This window comes from Uranotaenia lowii, chromosome 3, assembly GCF_029784155.1.
Source record: "Uranotaenia lowii strain MFRU-FL chromosome 3, ASM2978415v1, whole genome shotgun sequence".
NCBI lineage: Eukaryota > Metazoa > Arthropoda > Insecta > Diptera > Culicidae > Uranotaenia > Uranotaenia lowii.
Window position 1 is genome coordinate 53,444,226 of NC_073693.1, and position 26,317 is coordinate 53,470,542.

The 26,317-nt window shown below is 36.2% G+C and overlaps 1 protein-coding gene across 1 annotated transcript in view; it reads right to left on the bottom strand.

Annotated features, from left to right (window-relative positions):
• Nucleotides 1-671: 671 nt before the first annotated feature.
• The window catches only part of LOC129753031 (polypeptide N-acetylgalactosaminyltransferase 1), a 104,143-nt gene continuing 78,497 nt past the window's right edge, over nt 672-26,317 (bottom strand). The window contains exons 2-5 of the mRNA XM_055748824.1: nt 2,354-2,567; nt 1,981-2,291; nt 1,811-1,916; nt 672-1,752 (exon numbers count right to left, since the gene is read on the bottom strand). Of these exons, the coding sequence (XP_055604799.1) occupies nt 1,231-1,752; nt 1,811-1,916; nt 1,981-2,291; nt 2,354-2,567 (1,153 nt within the window). The 3' untranslated portion in view covers nt 672-1,230. The remainder of the gene's footprint in view (nt 1,753-1,810; nt 1,917-1,980; nt 2,292-2,353; nt 2,568-26,317) is intronic.

Genomic DNA, 26,317 nt, shown 5'->3' on the forward strand with positions numbered 1-26,317 from the left:
ACCCAACCGCCAACAGTTTCCGCATTGGCGCACCGGGTAAATGTATTGTTTTACCGAATATAAAACTTTGTTCAATTCCACGTGAGAAGGTAGCTTAGATCCAGTGAATGTAAAAATGACAGTATACAGAGGCACATCTTTGCCATTCTGTTTTTTCACGATTCTTCGAAATTCAACTATCTCAGGGTTTCCCTGTTGAGTTAGTTTATTCTTTTCAAAAGCACGGGCCATGGCTAGCTCTTCATCATCTACATCATTATCAATGTAAGCTACACCCAAACACTCGATCAAGCGTTGTGGGATAACAAAGCGAAGGTCATCACTCTTTTTTTCCACAAGCGAGTTAGCAGCATTCTTTGTTCTCATCAAAATTTTAAGTTTGGTCTTCGATATTGGTGTCGCACGCACGTAGTCTTCTTGAAACTTCTTCATCATCGATTTAGCAATCATTCCGGTTGCTAAATTGGATCCTTTCGTTGATTCAGCGATCACTATAAACGGACCCACATACGACTCCGGATATTTCCGGATTCGGGGTTCTTTTTCCGGGAGATTAGTTTCTCCGTCGTTGGACATTTCCGTGAAAAGGAATAGAATTAGAAGAAGAGTTAGAATTTACTCAGAGCAGCTCTAAAAAAATAGGTGCGATACGTACCAAGGCACAAAGTGAACTGCGTCTTCTGTCTCTAGACCATTTTTCCTAGTAGGTAGTAAGTTTTTTTTCTAGTTTGCTGCCCGTTTTTTTTGTTTTACGTTATTATAATATATAGAAATTCTTTTTTAAAAGAGGAGGGAATGCATAGTTAGGGTGAATCTCTTGATCCGTCTCGGTTTTGTCAGAGTTCCCCACTTGATTAGATTATGGTGAAATTTACAACAGGTGCAACAATTCACACCTATAGTATAGACTTTCGCTTAATGAAAAAATCCTAGCTAAACTAAAGAGATTTTTTTAGTTTATACACAGTGTAAGATTATTGCATCATATATAACATCGGTTCCAGTTGGGTGGATTCACTCTTTGCTTTCATTCTTTAAAATATATTTCTACTACAGCAGAGTTATGCCTACAGTCGCGTGCCGTAGACGAGGTAATATTTGCGTCCAGATCAATAAATAGCAAAAATATACAGCAGACCCAGTTCTATCTCTCCTTGTGTTTGTAAAGACTATTTTCCCGCGCCAAATTTGGCAGTACAGAGCGCGATTTTTCACGGTGATGTTACCCCCTTAGTGTTGAAATTCCCACTTTTGATTATCTACCATAGGAAGACAAAGCGCCACGTGGACGTAGCTTTTGGTCGATAGGTCACTGCTGTCCAGGCACAGGCCGGAACTTACGTGCATTAGCTGTTGATGTTCCGTTATCCGCCAGGTATCGTCGATGTCGTCATCGTCTACACAGGGAATCATCACGACGAACCTGGTGTCCGATTTGTTGTCCTGCACCGTGGCACAGCTACGTTCCGTTCGAAGGACACCCTTTTTCGTGAGGGACATCAGCTGTGATGCCGATACCTCCGTGCGGAAGCAGGTGTAGATGCCCAGATTCCACGGCTTGTCAGCGTTCTGTTGAAGCGTATCAAGGCAGAGATTTTCCGCTAGGGATGACACTCGACCATACGCCCGAACGTTCCTGGTCGGGATAAATTTCTCCGGGTAGACATTCTTCATGTACCAGTCGAAGCTCTTACAGCGAAGCTTCTCTCGAAGCACTCGACGATGCGTCACATCCCCGATTTCTGGGTGGTCCTGTTAAAGACATCTTTTAGTATTTTTGAAGTAACTTCAATTTCGAAAGATTCTTTACCCTCAAATCCGGTCTGTTGAGATACAGTAAATCTATGTAATCGTCCATCCAAACTACGGCCATCCTTACGGTGTTGATTCCGTGAGTATCCCTATCATTGGGGAACCTGCAATACAAATCGTTCGATAAACAACACCCAAAATTCAATCTTCAGTCTCAGGGTCACTCACGAGTAAGGGTGGAAATCCCGGAAAATGTGTCCAATCCGGGAGCACGGTATCGTTTCCAGGGTGCCGCCGCACTGCCACACCCGGAAGGACATCTCCAGATTCTCGCCACCCCACCCATCCATCTGCTCGTCGTAGCTCCCAATCTCCCAGAAGTAATCCCGCGAGATGGCAAACAACCCGCCGGCCATCGTTGGACTGTACGTGGGACAGATGGCAATATCCTTCTCTGGGCACTCAGCCTTCTGTCGGTCCTTTTCCCGCTGGGTCACATCATGCCAATCGAAGTGCCCATCCCAGGTGAAGCCTCCAATCTAAAAAAAAAAACAAATAAAACTTCCAACAAAAAAATTATCAACTTCGTGCGTTACATTACCTGAAAGTCAGTAACCCCATTGGTGCTGTAATAGAAGTTCTTGGCCTCGATCACGTCAATGATGGGGACGAGGACGCTGGTGGGTGATTCTTTGATGCGTTCCAGCAGTGGTTCGAGCCACTGGGCCATGCACTCGCAGTGCGCGTCCAGGAACACCAGGACATCGGCCTTGGCAAAACGGGCCCCGGCGAGACGGGCTCGGATGAGACCGACCCTAAAAAGCAGGGAGAGGCAAAACGAGGTAATGTTAATCTAATCGATAAAAAAATGCTAACTTTTGAAAAAAAAAATCATTCAAACAACCTTGTGAAGTTTCAAGACCTTATGTTCATTAATCCTTGCAATTTTCAATCGAATCCATTCCTTCTAATGCCTCATTCGACCCAATGTTCTATTCGGTGAAATTACATTCGACTAAGTGTCCATTCAATCTGAGTTTCATTCGGTCCTTCATTCCATTCTGCCTAGCGTTCATTCAATCTAGAGTTCGAATTACCTTCGGCCTAGTATTTTAACCGGCCGGAAATCCTCAGCGACCTTTGCAACAACCTTCGATCGAATATTCGGGCCCCACCAAAATGTGGATTCAAGTTTTTGGTCGAAACTCTGACTCTGCATCCTTGAACGGGAGAGTATGAGTAGGCGTTGACTCGCGCAGGCGTCAAAAATTTCCACTGAGGAAGAAACTAGTTTAAATAAGGAAGAACCCGAATCATCTCCAGTTTAAAGTAACCGCAAAAGTTTAAAAATTGTTAAGTGTCCTGTAGTGAAAAAAAAAACTACAGAACATGGGATGAAAAAATCAACTTAAGACACTCCGATTGCAGTAGGTTCCAACATCAAAACAGCATCAACCTGGCTCCTGCCAACTTTGGATGTACGGTTCCGAATCAGCGAAGGATGTGTCCTGTCGACGAAAATTTTTTAATTGAAATTATTGTACATAAAGTATATGAAGCGTTTGGTAGGGAACTCCACGTTTTATTCTTCCCTTGTTCCAGCATCTTTTGCGGAATTTACCACATCATTGGCATGGCCGTAGTAATCTCTACAATACATAAAGCTTTAGGACTCATTTAGTATCTGGGCACATTATTTCGGTGATAGCTACGTTACTAGAGCTCGAATATGCACAAATTTAGCAGCGTTGTGTTGATTATAAAAAGGACTTCTGCCAATTTTTTTTCGTCAGATTTTTAAGTTTACGTATGTTAGAGATATATACGATGCAAAAAAAACAAGATAAAATAATTTTGCACAATCGCCTTGGAAATTCTTCATTGTTGATTTGAAAACCCATAAACGGTTGATTTTTCCTGGAATTTTGTTTTGGCCCAAACGGTTAAGAAGTATAAGGAGCCACTCTAGGATGCTCACGAAGTTCAAACCAAGCATCGTAGTGGAACCCTTGATCTCAACTATTGTTGAAAGTCTATGATTATTGGGGATTACTTAATGCAGACCCCTTAACTATGCAGTAAATCCTTTTCCGGCAGGCAAAAAGTGTTGCCAGTTTAGTAGACATCTAGCAAATAAATAAAAATGGGAAGTTCCATGGATTGCAATCTGTGCAACCAGTTTTAACGCAATTTGAAAGATGTGTTCTAATGGACTAAGAAATTTTATTAAAACAGAATTTAAGAGGCCCAATTCTTCCAGATGCCTACTCATGAAAAGGTTCCAAACAGATTCCAATTGGTTTTTCCAGGTGAATTTGTGTAAAATATCATAATTTTGTAGAAGGTTTCCCGAGCAGACTTTTATGGCAAAATTATAGCAAATTTTGCTATCACGCCTTGAGAGCCAAATTTGGTCTCATTTTGCTTGACATAAGGTGGTACACAGCAAAAATGAGAGCACAAATTTCCATACTTGGTTAGCAAAGTGATACCAAATTTTGCTAAAATTGAGACCCTAACTACACCTCGTTTTTCGAGAGCTAGGAGAGCAAAATGATGCCAATTCAAGGCATCCATAGAATTTCTTTGAAAGCAAAATTTAACATCAATAAGCTCTCGAAAAATAAAAAAGGGAATCGTTTGGCCCTCAAAACAAGCAAATGTGGCATCACTTTGCCAATCATGTTGTAAATTGTTGCTCTCATTTTGGCTGTGTACCATGAAGCAATATTGACTATCAAGGCGTGATAGCAAAATTTGCTGATATTTTGCCATACAGCTTTCTTTTTTTTTCTCAAAATCGTTCCCTAAATTCAATTGAAATCTTAATTTACTTTTTCTTATTGATATAAATACTGAAAATAATTTCGCCTTTTTTTATGCAACTAAAATAGATTAACTCACTGGTCGCAGTAGAAACCCAACAAAAAATACAGCTAAATGAATACAATTATTTTTTAATTTACGAATTTAAAGTAGATTTTTAATGGAATTATGTTTTACAAAAGCTTGAATGAATACTTTCAAGTATTCGCGCAGTTTTCACATATGCATGGAATAAAAGACAACACATTTCAGTAGCAAAATACGATAGAATAAAGTGCATTTATGTACAAACTATTTAATTTCTCAATCGAACAAACTAAAAAAATGTAAGCCAAAAAATCAGTACATCTGTAAACGCCTGAAGATATGTTTTGTTAACATCAAGTCAGTCCCTAGGTAAAGTCTTGTATGAAAGTTTTATAGTATTGAAGAAATTAACTTTTCTCCTCATTTTAACCCTTTCATGCATGTTTCTTTAAACGGACATTTCATTTATTGATTCAGTGAAATAATATCATTTTTATTCAAACAACACATCTGAGCAGGTTTGGAGCTGTTCGAAGTTTTTTGAGTCTGATGAAAATTATGACTTATCTGAATTGATAAATCATTTTTAAATTTTTTAAATTTTGTTAATACGATTGTGTAAACTTCTCTCAAACATTGTTCATTCAGTGCAGAAAGGTGTTTATAGCTGATTGAGACTTAAGAAATTCTAGGAATATCTATATTTATTAAAAAAACACCTGGAGGCCATAAATTCAATTGTATATCAAAGAGCTTGACTTTAATATTATGATTTTCATTTTTTTTTTTTATTAGAGACGTTTTAAATTTTCATTTATGTATAAGAATTTTTAAATCATGCGGAAAAAACTGCAAAAATCCAATTTCAAATATTTCTGGAAACCTGATGAAGAACGTTTGGTAGAAGTTTGCAAAACCGTATTGGAAAATTAACAAGAACAGATACAATTTATATAAGACTAAAAATAGATGCTTCGAAGCTATTGAGTTGTATTATTCAAATTAACATGTTCAGTTATTGCAGTTTGCTATATCCATTTATCAAAACTAAGGTTAAGGTTACAAGGCGTGAAAATAAATGTAAACTAATCTTATTTCGGTTGATGATTTTATCATGCTTTTGGGTCTCTTAGCTTTTTAACGGTGTAAGAAATATTTTATCTACTTACGTGCAGGTATATACATACAAATAATTGTCAAAAAAACTTCGACGGAATAGTCAAACCGGGATTCCAGATGTTGAGGCTGTTTGTTATCGAATTCAAATAAAAGTTGCTCACACTTGCTATGAAATGGGCCTAGGTCGAAAGCTAGGTCATCGCTCAACCATATACCTTGTCGCAGTAAAATAAAAGAAAAAAAAAGAAATAGTTAAAACACATGATTTCTAAATGCCACCAGTATAAACGCCTAAATTTATATTTTAAATGTAGGTGATTAAAAAAACAAAATCTGTTAACGAAAACGCCTTTGTTTAGACTATGGATTTAATGTGGATAAGTAGAACATAATTTGTTGTCTCAACCACTTTATCCAGCCAGATCAATGCTTTCATCACCTAGCATTACAAACAATAATGTCTATGTCATGAATATCGTCAAATCCATCTCGAGAATTGCATCATAATATCAATGAGTTAATCTAGATCAATATGCAGATGAAAATGAATAAAAACTGAATGACATTCGATACCAAATAATAAAAAATGTTACTGAGAATCCAAAATGTGAGTTTTCAGTACTAAGAATATTGTGTAGAACAATTATAAGCATCACTTACCCCAGGGAACTTGATACGAAAATCTGTCTAAACGTATGCCAATGTTCCTTCCGGATTGAACCAGTGTTACGTCGATCATTCCATGCAGAGCAATGTGTCGAGCTTCGGTTTCTTTGCGATTGCACTTTCATACGGACGACTTTCGAAGTGCTGTGTCCTTCTATCATCGAGAAATAGCAGGAATAATGCATATGTCGGCGTCAAACGCGACAGAAATAAAAATGCTGATCAGATTTGCATTGACTCTTGATGGTGGCTTCAAATCTTGGATGCCCGAATATGACCTGCGGTGGAACAAATGTAACTGGAAGATTCTATTTCCAGGTGCGTGGTCCTGTCCATCTTTCTCCGACAAATCTAATGCGCAGAATAATACAAACTTTAAAACATTCTCATCAGGATTCACTACAATAACGATTTTCACACTGAACTTCGAAGTTTCACAATATCGCGATAACAGAGCAGCAACAGATGAATGATTGTTTTGTTTTGTTTGTTTTTCATTTTACACGGTGACAAAATATAACCCAAAAGTTGGTAATCTAAACCAGAACTAAAACATCTCTTCACTGTCACAATTTTTAACGCAAAATTAAGTTTGTCGATTGATTAAAACAGAGTTTCATTATTTGAACTTAAAATTGATCTTTCTGTGTTCCTTTAATGATACTTTAACTTCAAAACACATATACAGCAAGTTCTTAGAAAAGAGATTACAGACCGAGAAGATCTTTTCTCGAATGAGAAAAAAAATATATGTTCGTCTGCGAATTTCGTTTGGAGTAGAATCTATATTTGGAACACCTGTTATATCAATTTCGTGATTACCCAGTCAAACACAAAATTGAGCAGTCGAAGCACAGATTTTTAGGTTTTTTCATTGCATTTGAAATGTTTGCGAATTCTATTCCCTCTAAACATCTCATTTGAGTCTCAGTTAAGAATTCCTTGTTATTTCACCTAAGCTTATTATTTATTAAAATCTATAATCCTAATTTTTTCTTGCATTTTATTAAGTATACACCAAAAAGAAAATTAATAAATAACATTCGTTATATTATTATTGATACTTTTTTTTTATTTTAAAGTAGTTTAGAAAAAGTGCTTAGAATGTAAAAAATCTTCCATTGCCAATTTTCCAACAAGCCAATTTTTGCCAAATAATAATAACAACAAAAGTCTATATAAGATTCGAGGAAGGACTAAAACAAAAATTAGATACCCTAGAATACCATCAGTGATTCTTAAAAACACAATAGTGTTGAAAATGAAAATCCTAATTATAACGTAAGAATTTGTATACAGTTTTTCTGTCTTCATGAAGTTAATAAATTAAAAAATACCTATATAAAACAGATTCAAGCTGATGTCATCAAGTCTATGAATATCATTTTTTTAAATATAATTTTACTTAGGTCACAAAATTTAAGAATTTCTTAACGATTCCAAGTTTTGTTATCAGTTCGAATTTTACACAAAGTTATGTCACCCACCAGTTTTACTATTGAACCTTATTTAGAAATCTGCTTGCTAACAATGCATTCTTTACCAGGTTATGCTATAATTTTGATTTCAGATTTGTATTGTTAACAAAATTGAAGATGCTCAAATGATGCCTAATTTTGCTATTGGGTTATGTACAGCAAATGGTGCTATAAATTTGATTTCGGGTTTATATTCTGTAAGAATGTTAATATATTCTCATTCATGCCTTGTTTTGCTTTCAAAATAAATTTTATACTAAATTTTGCTGACTGTTTGCTGTTGATACCAAAATATGGTCTCAGCTTGCTGTAAAATAAAAATATATGAAAGCTTAATTATGCCTTATTTTGCTCTCATACAAAATTTAACGTCAAGAAATGCTATCAGTTTGCTGTTGACACCTTATTATGGTCTCTGTTTGCTATCAATTTGGGCATCATAGTCTGCTCGGGTATTGCTTTTGTGGTAAAAATAATAGATCAATACATGATTGAAAAAAGTGTGCAAAGATAAAAAAGAGATTTTTTGATAAAGTAAGAGTATTTCTTGAAATGAGCAGTAAATTTTTTTTTTGATATTTTTACATTTAATATAATATTATAACACCTTCATTTCCTCCATAGAAAATTTTTCAATTTTATAAAATACACACGTTTGTAACTGCCCGGTTTCTAAATGATGATAGTCTTATTTAACTGTAACAAAGATTACGCTGATTTTATTCGTATATTTTCCCGTCTAATTATTCCCTAGACGCGTTACTCTTTCGTGTGAATCTCGCTGGAAGCAATTTATGTGGTTGTGGCCAAGGTTACCATGACATCGAGCATATTGTTTGGTCTTGTGAGGACCATCTTACCACCAGAGCGAATTTGATAGACTCCCTTCGCGCCCGAGGTAAACCACCTGTGAGGGATGTGTTGGCTGCGGTAGACCTAGACTACATGTTCGAATTGTACCTTTATCTTAAATCTATAGATCTTCGTGTTTAACTATCCCTTCTCTTTTTCTTTTTTTTTGTGACTATAGTAGCTTTAAATAATGAACTGTAAATACAAAAACCTGAATCCTCAAAACTAACTAACTGGACAATCTACAACGGATAACAGTGTAAAAATACTTTGTGAAGTAGATTTAAGCAGTCGATTGAGTGTTGAGTATTGAGCCGTTTCAAATAAACGAATTATTAAAAAAAAGATTACGCTGAAAAAAAAACGAAGGGCCCAAGTCTTTCATTTTCCAGGATGCTTACAAGTTTTGGTTATGTGGGTAAAAAATTTCACACATTTCAATTGTTTTTGGACCATTCCATGATCATGACGGCGCTCAGGGCGTTTGTTTGGAATTACCCCACTTAGCCCTACATAATGACTGCTGTGTTGTGCACACTCGGAGAATTCGAGCAACAAGTGTTAAGAACCATCTTTGGCGGCGTGTAGGAGAACGAAGTGTGGAGGCGAAGGATTAACCTACGGCGAACCAAGTGTCAAGAGAACGGTTGCCATGGACCGAATTTGAGGAAATATGTTAATCAAGAAAACTTCCACGGATGGTATTCCAAGGCACGGCGAGCCACCACGTCCTCCCAGTTTGCTACTCTGGGTCCATGGGTTCAATGGGAAGACTCATGATATACTCCGTGTATACCTTCTACTCCCTTAACTCCACTTGGGGCGACAGACCTAGTTCCCACCTCGAACTGTTTGACACACTATGCTTCAATAGTGGAGGTTTATTCTCGCTAGTGCGCTCCAAGAATACTCATTAACAAGGCCACTTTCAGCAAAACCTCTCATCCTACGACTCGACATCTCAACTCTCCTCTAACGACTTAAAAACCGACATCTCCTCGCAATGGCTCGAGATTCCCGCACATAAACCTCTTCGCGACTCGAGGCCTGATCTGTCCTCGCATCGACTCGAGGTTGACCTCTCCTCTGCCCGATTCAAAGCCCGATCTCTCCTCTAGTGTAGTTGGGAAGAATGACCTTGGTGTTAAATTTCCGGAAAAAAATCCTCTAACGACTCGAAATATGACCTCTCCTCGTAATGACTCGAGGTAACCACTTATACCCCTCCTCTTGTTGATTAAAGGCCTGATCTCTCTTTATGCGACTCGAGACCCAACCTCTTATCGTAAAGACTCGGGCTTGACCACACAAACCTCTCCTCCTGAAGATTCCAGGCCTGACCTCTCCTCTAACGACTTGAAGCCCGACCTCTGATCTCCAGGATTCGAGGATTGCCATCTTTATGCCCCTCGTGTGAACAGCACACGCGCGGAACGTAACGCAACTCCTAGGCTGATTCCCGTCGAAGACGCCATCCTACTCCGACTCGAATGGCTCACCCGGCGTCGAGAGCCACTCTACCCGTGGGTATTCTCCGATCGTGTAATAACCCTTTCCCAACGATGTTCACAGCGGAGAAGGTCAAGTCTGATCCCCGCAGCTTCGGTCGTTGGGAACCGCACTACACTACAAACATTCGGGACTTTGAACGCTACGCTTTGGATGTTTCCCGACAGTGACGACATTCTACTCGTGGATATCCTCTCTTCCTTTTCCTGCGAGGTCCGCTACGAGGAATGAAAAGTCTCATCCCCGCAATTTCCTCCTTAGGAAGCGGCACTACTCGGAAACTTCACGGCTGTGGGGTATCCTACACATGTTCGCGGCGCACCCCTGACCTCCGCTACGCAGAAGATGATGCCTTATCTTTGTAGCTTCGATCAATGGATTGGACGTACACTACTCAGATGCTCCCCGTCGATGCACTACCGTTCGCGGACTGCCGTTGACTCCAGCTCTTCTGCAGGGCTGTCTTGATCCGGGTGAACCCTTCGCTGACCGCATTCCAAGTGTTGAGAGTCCAAACTCATTGCCTTAAATGAGATAAAACGTGCACTACTCTAAATTTGACATGAATATCTGTGCTATCATTGGCGTAGAGACTCAAGTTTTCGAGTGAAAAGAAGCATAAACACTACACAAAGAAACATTCAAGCGAACTTAAAAAAAATCGACCGTAGGGTGAGCATCGAACTCAAAACGATGCATCACTTAGCCATGTGTTCTGTCTAGATCAGTTGAAGAACCTGTGCTACTTCTGCAGTCTGTCTGTCACTGGATCTCAAACGTTGAACTACATTGCCGGTATCATCGAAAGGCGCTAGAAATCGAGATTCGGGAGCGTAAGTGGAGATGGATTGGGCACACGCTGCAAAGAGATAAAAACGAGATTTGCAGAGAGGCGCTTAACTGTTAACTGGAATCCAGAGAGGCATCGGAGAAGAGGCAGGCCCAGAAGCTCGTGGAGACGTAGTCTAGCCGCCGAAATCAGCACAGTTGACGAAAACCTTGGCTGGCAGCAAGTGAAGACGTTGGCCGCGGATCGTCAACAGTGGAGATCTATCGGCGCCAGACCGGTAGGTAGGTCTGTCACGGACAATCAAGAAAGGAATCTTACCGACTTACCAACAAACGCACAGCGCTCGGTCGATTCGTTTTTTCGATGTGAATAAATCCACATCTACTACTTAGCACTTGGCCTATGGTTGGTTCCATTCTCTTTTGTCTTGTGATAAGATAGGGTGGAACGAAAACATTTTTTGTCTATTTCCAGCGTACGCCTGAGAGGACAATGCCATTCGGCGCAAAGCCAAGATGTGCGAATATCTGCATGTCATGATTGGAGTAGATTCAGATCTGTGGGTGTAGTATAACGTTGACATTAGAAATTGGAAGCCTTGTGAAAAATCCGGTCATTAAGAGTATCAGTAGCGGTCAGGTGTCAAAGCTATAATAACACTCCATTTTGACACTTCGACGGCGCACGGCAAGTTTTCAAATCAGGTGTTATCTTGCTCCTGGGTGTTAAAAAAGCGAGCCAGTAGTCAAATATGAATATCGACCAGCTCCTGATTTGACAGGTGCTAAAGTGTCTAGGGAAAATTTACAAGAGAAAATAGCAACAAACAACAACAACATCTATCAGTGCGTCACCATTGGCAAAAATGGAAACCAGTTTAGCACTTACCGGTGCGCAAACGAGCTGCTAAAGCTAAAATAAGACCTAGAATGTGTCCCGGGTTAACACCTGGGATAGCACTTACCGGTACTGATGCTTTAAGCATATTCGATGCTTACATCAAAACTTACACGTGTACGAAACTAATTACAACTAAGCCAAAAAACTGTTCGAGTTGTGTCGTATTTAAAATAGATTTTGTTTGGAACCTCTCCAAAATATTGTACCTCGCGTAACTTTTGATCCCATCGATAATAGAACTTTTCAAAAACTTCAAAGATGCTAACTTTATGTTCTGACAATCACTCTGCAAAATTAAAAAAAAAAGCGTAGCGCAGTTTCTGAGATATTGTCATTTGAATAGTTAAAGTCCAAAAAGTCCGATTTGTTATCCGATTTTCGTAGAATTACTGTATCACAGGCCACACAAATTTCAGAAAGCACTTATTTTGTGACATAATAGTTTGATAGTTGATCTATCTTACGCAGAAAATTTGATTAAAAATGTTGTTGGAAGCACTTTGTGCAGTGGAAAGGAGAGACTTGTTCTACTTGCTGGTTGAACTTGGAATACTTTATTTAACTAATTTCGCTATCTAATATACTAAACCATTTCCATGGTTACATATAATATTTGTTTAATAATTATGTGTATGTTGTTATTTGTCCCATCGATTGCTTCGATTGGACAAATCTCAACAAAAAACATCATCAGAGTAAAAAGTTATGGAAGTTCAAAGTTGAAGTGGCAGTGCGCGTGCTTCCAATTTCTATACAATGATTAACGGTACTGTAGGTATTCCACAGACTAATTTTAAAAAAATTCAGAAACAAAGGTAAGTCAATTCCACCAACTATAGAAACCGTCTATACGTCTGCGAATCTATATTTAAATATCCAAGGATCCATTTTGGTGAATGGTGAAATTAAGGTTTCCTACACCTCCTATACTCCTAGATTTTTGTTAAGGAAACTCTTATTTGTGGAACATAAATTACCTCGATATGACAAAACATGTTTGGGTTCCAAATGTGTTCAAATTCACTTGAAAGTAGTTCCAGAGCAGTGATTTTCAAAGTGATCTCAACTACTCCCGTGGAACGTTAGGAACTTCCAGGGGTCGGGGAGAGCTTTTTTGAATATTGGGGTTTGTTCAATAAGATCAATTAAAAAAAAACTGTTTTAACATTGATTATCACGCGAGTAAAATTTTGGTTATCGAACTTGACATAGACGCTATCTCAAAAACCACTCGACAGATTTTTCACATGTAAATATTACATTACATCACGGATTTAAAAGTTATCCACAAAAGAAAATTTTGCACTTTTTTCGCACAGTTTGCAGTAGATTCATTTTGACTCATTTTCTAACATGACATTTAACACATTTCAGCAGGAGCGGAAGTAAGGGGGGTTAATTGGATTTATAAAAATTGAAATGAGTGCACTTATTCTTCACTTTTAATTTACCATAAAGTGGAGCTAAATGCATGATTAGAACCGATGACCCGCGATTTTCAAAACTGAATGTTTTCGGAATGGCTTTTGACAGGTTATGTAAATATTTTTTCTAAACTGAGTTTGAAACGGATTTTTAATTGAAATAATTTACGTACTTTACAAATGTTGGCTCTGTATTTATTTACTCAGAGAAAGATTTTTTTATTATTCAACACTATCCTACAATTATCCAAATTATTTTATTTTAAAGATTTTCAATATTTCAGTTAACATAACCCATCAAGTTTGCAATTTTTATCAATATAGATAAACAAAAAAACAAGCTTTACAATTTAATAAACACTCATAAAGAATAATCCCATAACAAAAGCTAATGTTATTCAACCGTCAACTCAATTTGAATCATTGAGTACATTTCGAAATAACTTCTAATCAATAAGGTTTTTTTTAAAAATTGGAATTCAAAGTTTTATATCTATAGATAAAAGATCTTTTTATTTATTTCGATCTTCGTCTTAGTCCAACAGTACGTATACTACGTACTTTGTTATCAGATCTTCTCGTGCTACCCACGAAACGGCCACCAGAGATTCGCCCCGTACAAAGTACTTGAGTCGAATAAATAACCGTACCGGAAATTTTTTTTTTTTTTTTATTTTTTTTATTTACTTAACATTTATTAGGCCAATTAACTTTTACAAGTTTCTATGAGCCGAGGGTCTTTTTCACAATTGTCTTATTGCTAGGGGGTTGGAAAGGGTTTGAGGATGAAGGAGAGGGTTTGGGGAGGTTGGGGTTTTGAGAGGTTTCACTTTGCCGAAGAGCGGCAGAGGATGGTTTCTCAGACGAACTATTTCCAACTCCTGCTCCACTTGAGGAGTCTGAAGGGAGGCGTTGAGGGGATGTCTTTTTCCGGGGTGGAGAAGCGACGGTCAGATGGATGGCTGGTTGTCCAGATGCTGAAGTAAGGTGATCTCGTTTTTGTTGCTGTTGATGTGTTGTTCTTTCTTGTGTTTGCTGCTGGTGATTAGTTTGTGGAGATTGATGTATTGTTTGTCGAACGTTTCCAGATCGGGTGATTCTAGCGTAACTCTGTGGGTTGTTGATGGTTTTGATTTGCTGACGGGCTACAGTGACGGGAATATTTTGCTCAACACTTATGCGAAGAGCAGCAGATTCCTCTATCCATTTGGGGCAAGTTCGTTCGGATGGCGAGTGATCGGAGGCTTTACATGTGTGACAGAATTTCGTACCGGGACATTCGCTGCTGTCATGTTTCGGGCTGCTGCAAATTCGACATCTGCGTTCGTTTGGGCAACGTTTTTTTGGATGGCCGTATGTGAAACAAAGTCCACACAGTAAGGGTTGAGGAATATAAACTCGTGTACGGACTCGCAAGAGTCCAAAGTTCACATACTCTGGGATAACGGTGCTGTTTATTGTTAACACCAGAGTTGGTGTTCCGCTTATGCCTGTTGCTGTTTTTTTTGTTATGCGTCTTACCTCCGTGATTTTTTGGGATGCTAGTTCAACTAGCAATTCCTTTTCAGTCATGTCACTAGCTTCTTGACATCTTACCACAAACTTGCGTTGGTTCAGATTCGGGTGTCTTCCTATTTCTATAGGTGTTCCGTCCAGCAGTTGATTCAGCTGAGCCAAATGTCTGGCTTGGTCTTTGTTTCGTAGTTTAATCACGTACCATTTTCGAACATGATCAAAAAAGGCGCCTTCCACTTTTCCCGACTGCTTTTCGATTGATTTACCCACGACAAATGGGTTCGGTAGTTTGTGTCCTTGCTTTGCTGTTAGAAATAGGTAGTAGAGACGTCCGTGCAGGTTCTGCGGGTCCAACCATTCGGGTAATGTCCGATCCGGATGGTCTCCGGGAGACGGACTCATGACTAATTCGCGCTAAACTTCAGCACACATCCAAATTTGGGGGTCGTTAGCCTTTTAGGAGAGAATCGAATACGAAAAAACGCGACCGATCTTGCCAAAGGCTGAGAAGGAACTCTGGCGTACCGGAAATGTGACGATGACAATGACGTCATCATCGAAACGGAAGAAGATTCATATCGAATGACACAGTCGCCTTCACCGAAATGTATAGTACGAAGGGTAGAGTAGGGTACCTTCAATCGAAATGAACTGCTGCTGTACTAATGATATGCATTTCCATCAATGAACGTGGGCTCCAACTGGTTGGCTGAATGGGAGACAAATCATGATTCATTTTAAATTGGTCCGGGCAGCTGAAGCCGAAACATGATACACTATCATGGCTTTCATTTGAAATAATTGCAAAATGGTATCCGGACTGACCCCGGAAACGTATATTTCCTATTGCCTATTCAGTGCCCTATTCTTGTTATTAGAATTCTCATTGGTCAATAATTACTTTCATCTTTGGCGCTGATGGGCATTTTTTGTAGGAAGTTCAATCAAAATGTAATATGGGTAACATAAGAACTATTAAAAACTAATCTTCATTGAATACAGAAACTTCCGATATGCAAATTTAACGAATGACACTAGCTAATAAAAAAAATTAAACGACAAGATTCAATCTACTCAAATAGGCAGAAAATTATTGAATGACAATCCCCAACCGGGAAACCGCCAACCAATGTGTTCGTACGGGTTAGCCATCTCCATGCTCTATTGCGATTTCTTCTATCCTTTGATATTTCTATGCTATGGCACAGTTTCCCAGTAGTTGAATCGCATCATTTCGTCATGTCTGTCCCATTGCATTAGAAAGGGCATCGACCAATTCACCTCGGAGAAGTCAGTCGGCAGATGAAACGTATCGCGTCGTATCAAATCACATGGCAAAAATAGATCAATTCCGAAAACGTGTTTAGGTCTACTGCCTAGCAGCCAGAAACAGTTGCCCCGTTTTCCTCTATCCATCTTCTATGAGGAACTGGCTCTGATGAGGGGGCGTAACGTGACCTGGGGATCTCTAGCAATTGGTCACCACAATTGGATTCTCGGTAAGGATTTGACCACATGAAAAATGGAGTAGAGCATTTTTTTAGCATATGTAACCGATTGTGTATTTAGCTATCTTCTTTATGTGTGTTTATCATTTGAGCTGCAGAAACAGTCATTTGATAGACCGTTATTCGTTTATGATTTAATGAATTTTAAAATGATTTTGAAATATTATCTATTAAGTTTTACATAAAAGAATAAAACATCTGCGAGTATGAGCTGATAATAGCCAGTCTTTTGGAATCTTTATCTGGAAACGTTGCCTTTTCAGGTTTACGACACACCAAAACACAGGCTGGCCACAACATTTTTATTTTTAAATTCCCGGTTTTCCCGATCAAAAATTCAAGGTTTTCCAGACTGTTATTGTCCATTTTCGTCGAAATATAGCAAAATTCTCAACATATTTAATTGATTTCGTTGTTTCATAACACTCAAACCATTGAACACTTAGACGAACTCGATTCAATTTTGAGGTTTTCATCACATTTTCCTGAAATGATAAAAAAAAACATCCTATGGGTTTTAAGACATGTTTATCGAAAAATTAAAAATGGTGTGTCAGGACTTTTCAATCAATCATTCGTCATGTGACATTCTATCATTTCCATAAGTTACAGATACCAAGTGTGTTACTAAAGCTTACAAAATCCACGTCTCTGAAAATACTCGAAACTGTTCTGAGGGCGTTCAATCACGTAACTCTCTCGTCACAGTAAATTCTGTTAAAATGTTGTTTCTAGAGATTTAACATTCAGTAATAAATGTATCTTCAAGTGTAATATAAATTTATACCAAAAATTTATCTCACTAATTCACAGAGGATTGCTAATAGTTTTCCCATGTTTTTCAAAACAAGAGGTAGATAAATTTGAACACCTGTTTTAAGGCATTGTTTATTTACCTAAACTTATCTTTAATGTTTAAATATGTACCAATAATCATCAAGATCTTGAAAATAAACCGTTATGCATAAGCATAACTTTACCAGTTTCTAAAAATCTGTAAATATGAAATTGTAGGACATGATTCCCTGTTCCTTTGTGAATCTAAAATTGCCCATGACTAATTAAGGGTGTTTAGATTTATCTAGAAATACTAGCTGACCCGGTGTGCTTTGCTACACCTTTCAAAATCAAATGACATTTTCAAAAATTATTCAAATTTTTATTGTTTTTTTTTTAAATAAAAAAAACCGCTATAAAGTGAGAGCTGCAGCTGAAGTTTCGAATTACAATACAAAGACAACTTAAACTAATATTCTGAATCTTGCTCTATAAATTTGTGTTAAAGATCTGATAATTTTAATTTATCTGGAGGGTCTCAAATTAATCGTACGCAAACAATCTAACTATTAAAATATGGTTATTTTTGCTTGATATAATCTGGACTTATGCTAAAACCCTGATAAGAGAGCCCCTTCCTCTGTCCGTCCCTTCACCCCCTGCTGAATGGAGGTCGTGATCTTTAATAATCATACCCTTTTTTCGTTCCCAAAAATCCTCTTATATTAACTATAGTTCAATTGGTTGATAAGTGTATAAGCTTTATATCAAAATGTACATGGAGCCTCCTCCTTTCATCTCCTCTCTACACTGTATAGCGTAAGGGCCTATAACATTCGTAGAAACATATCCCGTAACCAAGTACCTTTCCATGCCATATTTGTTTCCATTTGTTGGCTTTGTTAGCATAAATTGAGAACTTATGCTTACAAAATTGTATTGGGCTCACTTCCCTCCTCCTATGTATCTACTCACTGAAAGGAGGATGGTGTGTCAGATAATCATTGAATCATACCAAAATGATTTTCCATGTTAAGTGTTGTCCATTTCTCGGATTTTGTAAGAAAAAGTTAAATGAAAGCCTCCCCTTCCCTTTCTAAGAAAGGAATTGTTTCACGATGAAACAGTATTTTCCATACATAAAAACTTGTTGATGCCAAATTTGGTTTCATTCGCTCGATTAATTATCGAGTTATGCAAAAAATTGTATGGAAGCCCCCCTTACCCCCTTTACATCTTTCCGCTGGAAAAAGGTGGGGTTTCATGTTATAGTAAAAACATTTTTCGTATCCAAATACTCTCACATGCCAAATATGGTTCAAATTGCTCGATCAACTCTCCCTCCAGTTCTACTGAAAATTGTAAGGGAGAACTCTCCTCCTTTTTTTCATTCACCTCTTTGAAAGAGTGAGGGATTCCAAATATTCATAGAAGCATTTCTCGTACCCAAAAATCGTTCCATGCCAAATTTGGTTCCATTTGTTGTTGTAGTTCTTGAGTTATGCCGTAAAAATTGTATTAAACTCCCCTTGCTCTTTTCTTTCTCCCTGCTGGAAGAAGGAAGGGGTCTCAAACAATTATTAGAACATTTCACGTTCCTATATACCCTCCCATGCCAAATTTGGTTCCATTTGCTTAATTAGTTTTTGAGTTATTCAAAAAAATATAAAAGAGGCCCCTCCCCTCTTTATATCTCCCTACTGGAAATAGCGAGGGGTCTCAAATCTTCATAGAAATATTTTTCGTATCCTAATTCCCTCCCATGCTACATTTGGTTCCATTTGCTTTATAAGTTTTTGAGTTAAGTAAAAAATATGAAAAAGGCCCCCTCCCTCTTTCTACTGGAAAGAGGGAGGGGTCTCAAATAATCATTGACATATTTTTCCTATCCAAGTATCCTCCCATATCAAAGTTTGTATCAATATCTTGATTAGTTTTAGAGTTATATGAAAAATTGTAAGGTAGCCCCCCTCCCCCCTTCCTATCACCCCACTGAAAGGAGGGAGGGGTGCCTGATATTCATAGAGATATTCCATGCCAAATTTGATACCATTTGCTTGATGGGTTCTCGAGTTATGCAAAAAATTGTGTTTTGTTTGGGAGGCCCCTCCCCCCTTCATGAGAGAGGGAGGGGTCTCAAACCATAATAGGAACCATCACCTGCCTCCAATACCCCCACCTGCAAAGTTTCACGCAAATCGGTTCAGTAGTTTCCGAGTTTATAGGGAACAGACAGACAGACAGAAATTCATTTTTATATATATACACTAGCAGACCCGGTAAACTTCGTCTTACCATGTTTTGGTATCAATTTTCAATTTTTCCTAGTTTTTTTTTCCATTTTTACGTCCCGCTTAATTCTATCAAAATTAAACCATAGAATTTTAACTCAACGGGTCATTTAAAATCAAATTTTTGTTACTTGTTCCATAAATAACTGTATGTTGATAATATGTATGTTCCATTTGCTGTATTCCATTAAGTGATTTATTTCGTTTTGTTCGAGTTCACAATAAGGTTTAAACCGAAATAAAAAGTATCTCATTTATTGGAATATATTGCTTATGAATCTTTGGAAAATTTTTGAAGTGTTTTCCGAATATTATGCCTAACGCAGCGCTTTCGGCTCCCAATTAGCTTTGGATGGTGTATTATTAAGAGCTGAATAATTGAAACACATAAGAAAAGATTTTTTACTAACCATTTTCAAACAGCTTTTTATTCATCATCCTCATTCTTCAAAGCAGTTTGAATTAAAATCCATATTTTCACCAAAATCATTTCCAAAAAGTTTCGCCTGATTCTTAAGTTATTGACTTTACACATTTCAACTTAAAATTTTCCCAAACAGCATTTGTCATAGCATTAAATCTGACGATTTTGTAAACTGCAAATTCCTTTTTTTTTATTCAATCAAAAAATGCAAATTAGTTCATTTGATTTCATTTAGGATTATGTAATATTTTTAAGATTTAATAACATTTAATTGAAAAGCAGATTTTTTTAAATTGAATAGATCGAAATGAAATAATCTGTTCAGGCTTTGATGGTTTCGTGAGTTCATTTCAAAAATGAAACATAGGGGCAAATGCAAACGAATATCACCACAGTTCAACTTTCATATTTTCTGAAAAAAATAATATTTTCAAAAAAAATATTAGTTATGTAGACAAAATGAAATATCGAAGTATACATTTGTCCCATTTATTGGGGCAAGTGATAACACATAGGTCTTTTTCAGATGCGTCAGTGGAAAGACTTTAAAATGAATTTAATACTTGTCTGTTTTATCAACTTTCATTGATATATACTAAGTTTTCTCCGGAATAAATTAATGCTTGGTACTTCAATTTCACTGAATGCTGTTCAACCAAAAGACCTTGATTTACAAAGACCTTTATAATAATTTTGAGTATCCGCTTCAGACTCAACACTCGGGATATCCTTTCTGACCATTTTGGAGATAAAATTCTTGAATTGTAGATGTTTTATTGCTAAATGGCGCGTTTTCACATATTCCACCAAAGAAATTACATGAATTTATATTACTTTTAACACTTTCAGGTCATATAAAAAGTTCATCATAAAAATCTGCTGCCCCTGGAATATCAATCACAAAAAGTGAATCAAAAGTATCTTCTATGTAGCCAAAATATGTTAAACAAAAACATACTTTTCATGTTGAGTTCGTACTTGAATTGTGTGTAAACAAACAGTCAACGTGTAAACAGTTTTTTGATGAATGATTAAAAAAAAAAGAGTTGAGTTTATTTAATCAGATAGTTGTTTTTGGGCCCAACAATTTTTAGATGATGAATTAATGTATACACTTTTCGTAAAAGTTGAAAGTTTGCACTTGCTCTAGTTTATTTTCTTAATTGATAATTCTTCCGGAAAATTCATATCCTTACTTTTTGTTATAGAAAAGTAGATTATTTTATTGATAACTTCAACTTACGTTTGCAAAAAATCAAAAACTTCATTCGGCCTTTAAAAACTTCAAACTTATTTAATCTATTTCAAAGAACAGACTCTCGTTCAGTAAATGTGTCCAGCGTTCTAGGCGTATCGGATTATACGAAATTGAATGTAAAGCTTCCCAATTTCTTATTTTCGAACGTCCAAAAAGTGTCACTATTTTACATTTATCATTACCAAATTCATATCTTTTGGACAACAATTTACTACTTAAATTAACACGAATTGAAAATTGTTTTAATATTTAAAATCGTTTATATGGTTTTGGTTCGATCGATAAAATATCAATCCGTGTCACATCTAGGCGTCATTTATTACCATGTGCTGTGTACAAATAAGTAAGGAAAAAACACATCTAGGTTGCATATCGCCCCAACCTGCATAAGAAATATAGGTTCTTGATTGAGAAATAGGCGCCTAATTTTTAAATTTTTCCAGCGATCAATGAACAGTATGCTATTATCTTGCAACGACGTTTGCTAGCGACGCCTCGCCCATGGAGACGAAAAACAAACCCCTCGAAGAAAAGAAAATCTCTAAAAATGGATGCCTGACTTTTCAACTTCAGATTTTGGCAAAACAAATATTATATGTTTTATTCGATCAGCAAAATGTCAACCTGAGTCACATCTAGGCGTCATTCATAACCATGTGAGCTAGGAATTAAGTAGAAAAAATCACATCAAGGCATCATATCGCCACCACTTGCATTGAAAATATGCTTGGTTGAGAAATACGCGCCAAAATATTCTCACTGATCAGTATGCTATGCCATAGTTACTACCTTCTAACGACGTCAGGTCGCGACGCCTCGACCTTGGAGACGAAAAACAAACCGCCCAAAGGAAAAAAATATCTCGAAAAAATGGAAGCCATGACTTTCATTTCATTCAAAAAACTACAAATTTAATAATTACGGACAATTGATGCGACTTTGTGTTGTTTTTATTTGATATAAACCGATTCGCATGGCTACAGAATATTCTAAAAATAATTTCATTCGAATCGTTTGGGTCATTTCGGATGAGTAGTACTACAAACACCGTTACAAGAGAATTTTATATAATAGATGGCCAACACTAAAAATTGTTACGTAACAAGAATCTTAATGGCGTTCATTATTATCTCAAATTCATCTGGATAGTTATGAACAGATAAGACCAAAAGAGAATAATCTTTGTTCATAATAACCTCAGTTGACCCTACCATTTTTCAAAAAACTTGTCTTCTGTTTTCAGCCTAGTTTTAGAAAGATTTTCTTCAGTATTCATCAGTAAAGATTTTTTATATTGAAAAGGCCTATAATTTAAAAAAATAAATAAATTTTTGAATCGTGGTTATAAATGTTTTTTTTTATACATACACTTGAGTTTTAGCACAGTTAACTTTCAGACACTGAAAACTGTATAGAAAAGCGATAATTATCGATACTTACTGTTTTTTGCCTGCAGTCCACGATCTAAATGATCAGAAATTTGTAGTTTTGCATGGTCGTTAACATGTGGCTATTTGTGAAGATTCAATTCAAATTGTGTATGGCACTCGTGCAAAAATTCGACATTTTCAGCACTCGACGTAATTATCCAACTCGACAAGCCCCGTTGGATAAATTTACAACTCATGCTAAATAAATCAATTTTTGCAACTTGTTGTAATAAATTTTTAATAAGAAACCATTCACTGAACATTGTTTTTGCATCGTTTCTTAGTTCTGAATGCAGAACACGGAAATTATAATCTCTATTTTGAATTCTGACTTTAAAAGTTAAAAAAAAATATGGACAACGAGTTGCATCGTCTTGATTTAACAGTTTTAGGGATTATTTAACAGCTTTAAAAGTTTGAGATGAAGAAATATTAAAAACATTCATTAAATTCAGATTCACCCATTGTATTTTTTTATTTCAAATTAACGAATTTCAATTTTGAAATGAATATTCAAACAAAATGCATTAAGAATTCAAAATTATGATACCGAAATTTATTATTGTTAAAAATATAGAAAATGATAAATGTTTGATTTTAATAACGTAGTAAAATTGTAATTTATAATTTTGCAGTTAAAATTGATTAAAACTTAAATTAAACTAGCTATACCATCTCAAAGTTAAGTTAAGTTCAAGATAAAATTTAGATTTAAAATTGTAATTGCAAAATTCGAAAGAAATTTAAATAGGAATAATGTAATTTTTCTAGCAGAAATAAATGTTTTAAAGAAAAAAAATTCTAAATTATCTACTGCATATATGGTCTCGAGCTTTTTGAAAAATATTTTTATGCATTATTCAGTTCTGTGAATAATTTAAAAATATATTTATAATTAAAAAAGTTATTTCATACATACAAATCTATTTTTTCTCAAAATTAAATATTTTTGCATTATAAAAATCCTCAACGTTTTTATGGTTCATTCAGAAGATGGATAACTTTGTTATGCAGAAAAATGTGGATTTAATTTCAGTGAAAAAAGTAACAGTTAATTGTTCAACATATATTTTTATTTTGAGTCACTTTCTTAAGGTTGAACAAATAACTGTTCCGGTTAATGATAAAGTTTTAACATATTTTGTAGTATTTAATTGGAAACAATCAGGGAGAAAAATCTTATAAGTTTTTGCAAACACCTGCAAAGCTAAGGCTAATTCTAAGGATTTTTGAAAAAAAAACCATTTGAAAAGTGTACGAATAATGTTTTGAAAATCAAAGAGACTTAACAGTGTACATAGTTTTTTTTTAACTACAAGCTTAGTTATAAAATGCAGATAACAATAAATAAAGCCATTGATTTTGCCGTCTTGAATTCGAATCATTTGTTAGATTCTATCAAATCTAGTGATATTGGGTTTGTTTTGAGCTGAATCTATCATTGATAACTAAAAAACCGACAACCCTCTTTACAAAAAAATGATTTGAAATCTTTTTATTATCCTTCAATTGATAGAGGATTAATATATTACCTAGCAAAAGTTCCTGAAGTATTAAAAATACAATATAAAAAAAATATAACTATGTATTTTTGACATCATTGAAGAACATTTATGAGCATTTGATATCAAGGATTAAAATTTCATTCACAACTTTGTTGGAGACTGCGAATGTTTTGACGTTTGCTTTTGAAAAATATTTGATTTATTTTGATTTTAAACAAATCCAAAATATCTTTTCATTCTCATATTTTACCATACTGTGATGAATAAACTTAAAGGATGCCTCAGAAGTTTAAACTACTCTCGGTCTTCGAAAAAGTTGAACATTGATTTCAAACCTTCGATTTAAGTATCTTAGAAAAGTTCTAAAATGTTGATAAAAAGTTTAAAAAATTAACCCTTGAATTTAAAAAACTAGAGCTATCAGAAAAAAAAACTGTCACGATTTTCGCAAATTTCCAAAGTTTCCAAAAGTTTAATTCGAAATTTTCAGAATAAATTATGACCAGTTATCAAATTAATTTTGAAAGTACAACTTGAAAAAATGGATTTGGACCCCGTGATGCGTGCGTTTGATAGGATATGGTTTCCTTTTTAACTCAGCGATGTCAAATTTATTATTATCAGGCTACAAAAAACACCGTGCCGGGCGTAAAAATTATTGTCTTGTGCTTAACTCGCGAATTAAACATTATCGCTCGAAAATTAGAATATTCGCATCTTTTTAATATTTCCAAATTCTAAACAAAAATTTTACTTTGATTGGTTTGTTTTTACATGACTGATAGTTTTTTAATGACTCATTGTGCGATACTTGAAAAACATTTGGGAAACTTTTTTTTTTCATCTCGTTCTTCGAGACAGTTTCAAACTCTGGGTTTGGGTAAAATTTGTGATTTTTTTTTTCAATTTAGAGGGGTAATTGAAAAGAGATCAGAGTAGTTAATAAACTTAAAAACTTATGATATTCCTCTTACACATTTTTTGAACTGTTCAATTCTGTCTTGGAAATTTATATTAAAGTTCTAAATTTTCAATTCCCGGTTTTTTCCCGGTTTTCCCGGTTCTGTGGCCACCCTGAAAACAACATCTCATGAAGTTATGTCGAATCCTAGAGCCATCAAAATTTGAACAGTGTCATTGGGCACAAAAGGCAACCAAAGCCATTTTAGTCCAGTCTAGTACACACCTTCGAGTCGTATAACATTTAATTTTTTTACAGTTTTGCCAGAAACAAGGATTCATATCTTGCCTAGACATTTTTCTCAGTTTCAGAAATCCAACGCTTAAAAAAATAAATTTACAATTTTTAAAAATTTTAATCGATAAGATTGCAACTTTTTCTGATATCACTCAAGAAAGTGCTTAAGTGTTTATGCTCTACGTCAAGGACCTGTCGACCTTCTGAATCCTCAACGATGCTGTCGGATGAAGAGAACCTATATCTCGAAGAACTCACATACTTCACACACACACACATACACATTACATCATCATCACCATCATCATAATTGTCCACTCAACACCTGAATATGTAAAACAATGTAATCATCAACAAGTAGTAGCTTAAAATAGCCATTTTCTAAAAGTAGAATAAATCCTGGAGCTGTAAAGAACAGTCGTAATTGTAAAGTTGTCGTTTAAATATTTGCTATGTAGTAGAAGTCAATAAATGTTTTTCTATGGAGTGAAATGTAGTAATCAGTAAACATAAGTGTTGTCATTCGTGCCCGGAATCCCAATCCAATAGTAAAAAATACCGTCCTGGAAGGCGAACCCTAACCCATCCCAAGGAACACCAAGATTCGCCTAGCCAACATTAGCCCAATCGGAATCCCACCTACTTACGCAGAATACAGTCCACCGTCCAAGGAACCGACCAAAGGTACGATCCCATCCCAAACATTGGTCCTTCGAAGCCGAATGCAATTTGGAGCACCACCAATTGCTAACCAACGTAAGAAGCGCACGAAATCCACCGTCATCACACTGATTCCACATTGAGGTTGTGATCATCTAATTCTCCATTGCTAATACTGCACTATTGGCGCCAAGCAATTCGTCACATCGAGGAAGGACGTTACCAACTAGCTGTTATCGCCGCTTAATGACTAATTAAGCTACGTTTAGCACTGGAGCCATCGATTCTGCTGATCGGCAGCAGAATTTTTCGAACAACATCATCTTCGATTCATAATCACCATCAACGATTGCTGACGTCATAGCCACCATTCATACCGACAGCGACGGAATCATCAATTAAGAACCA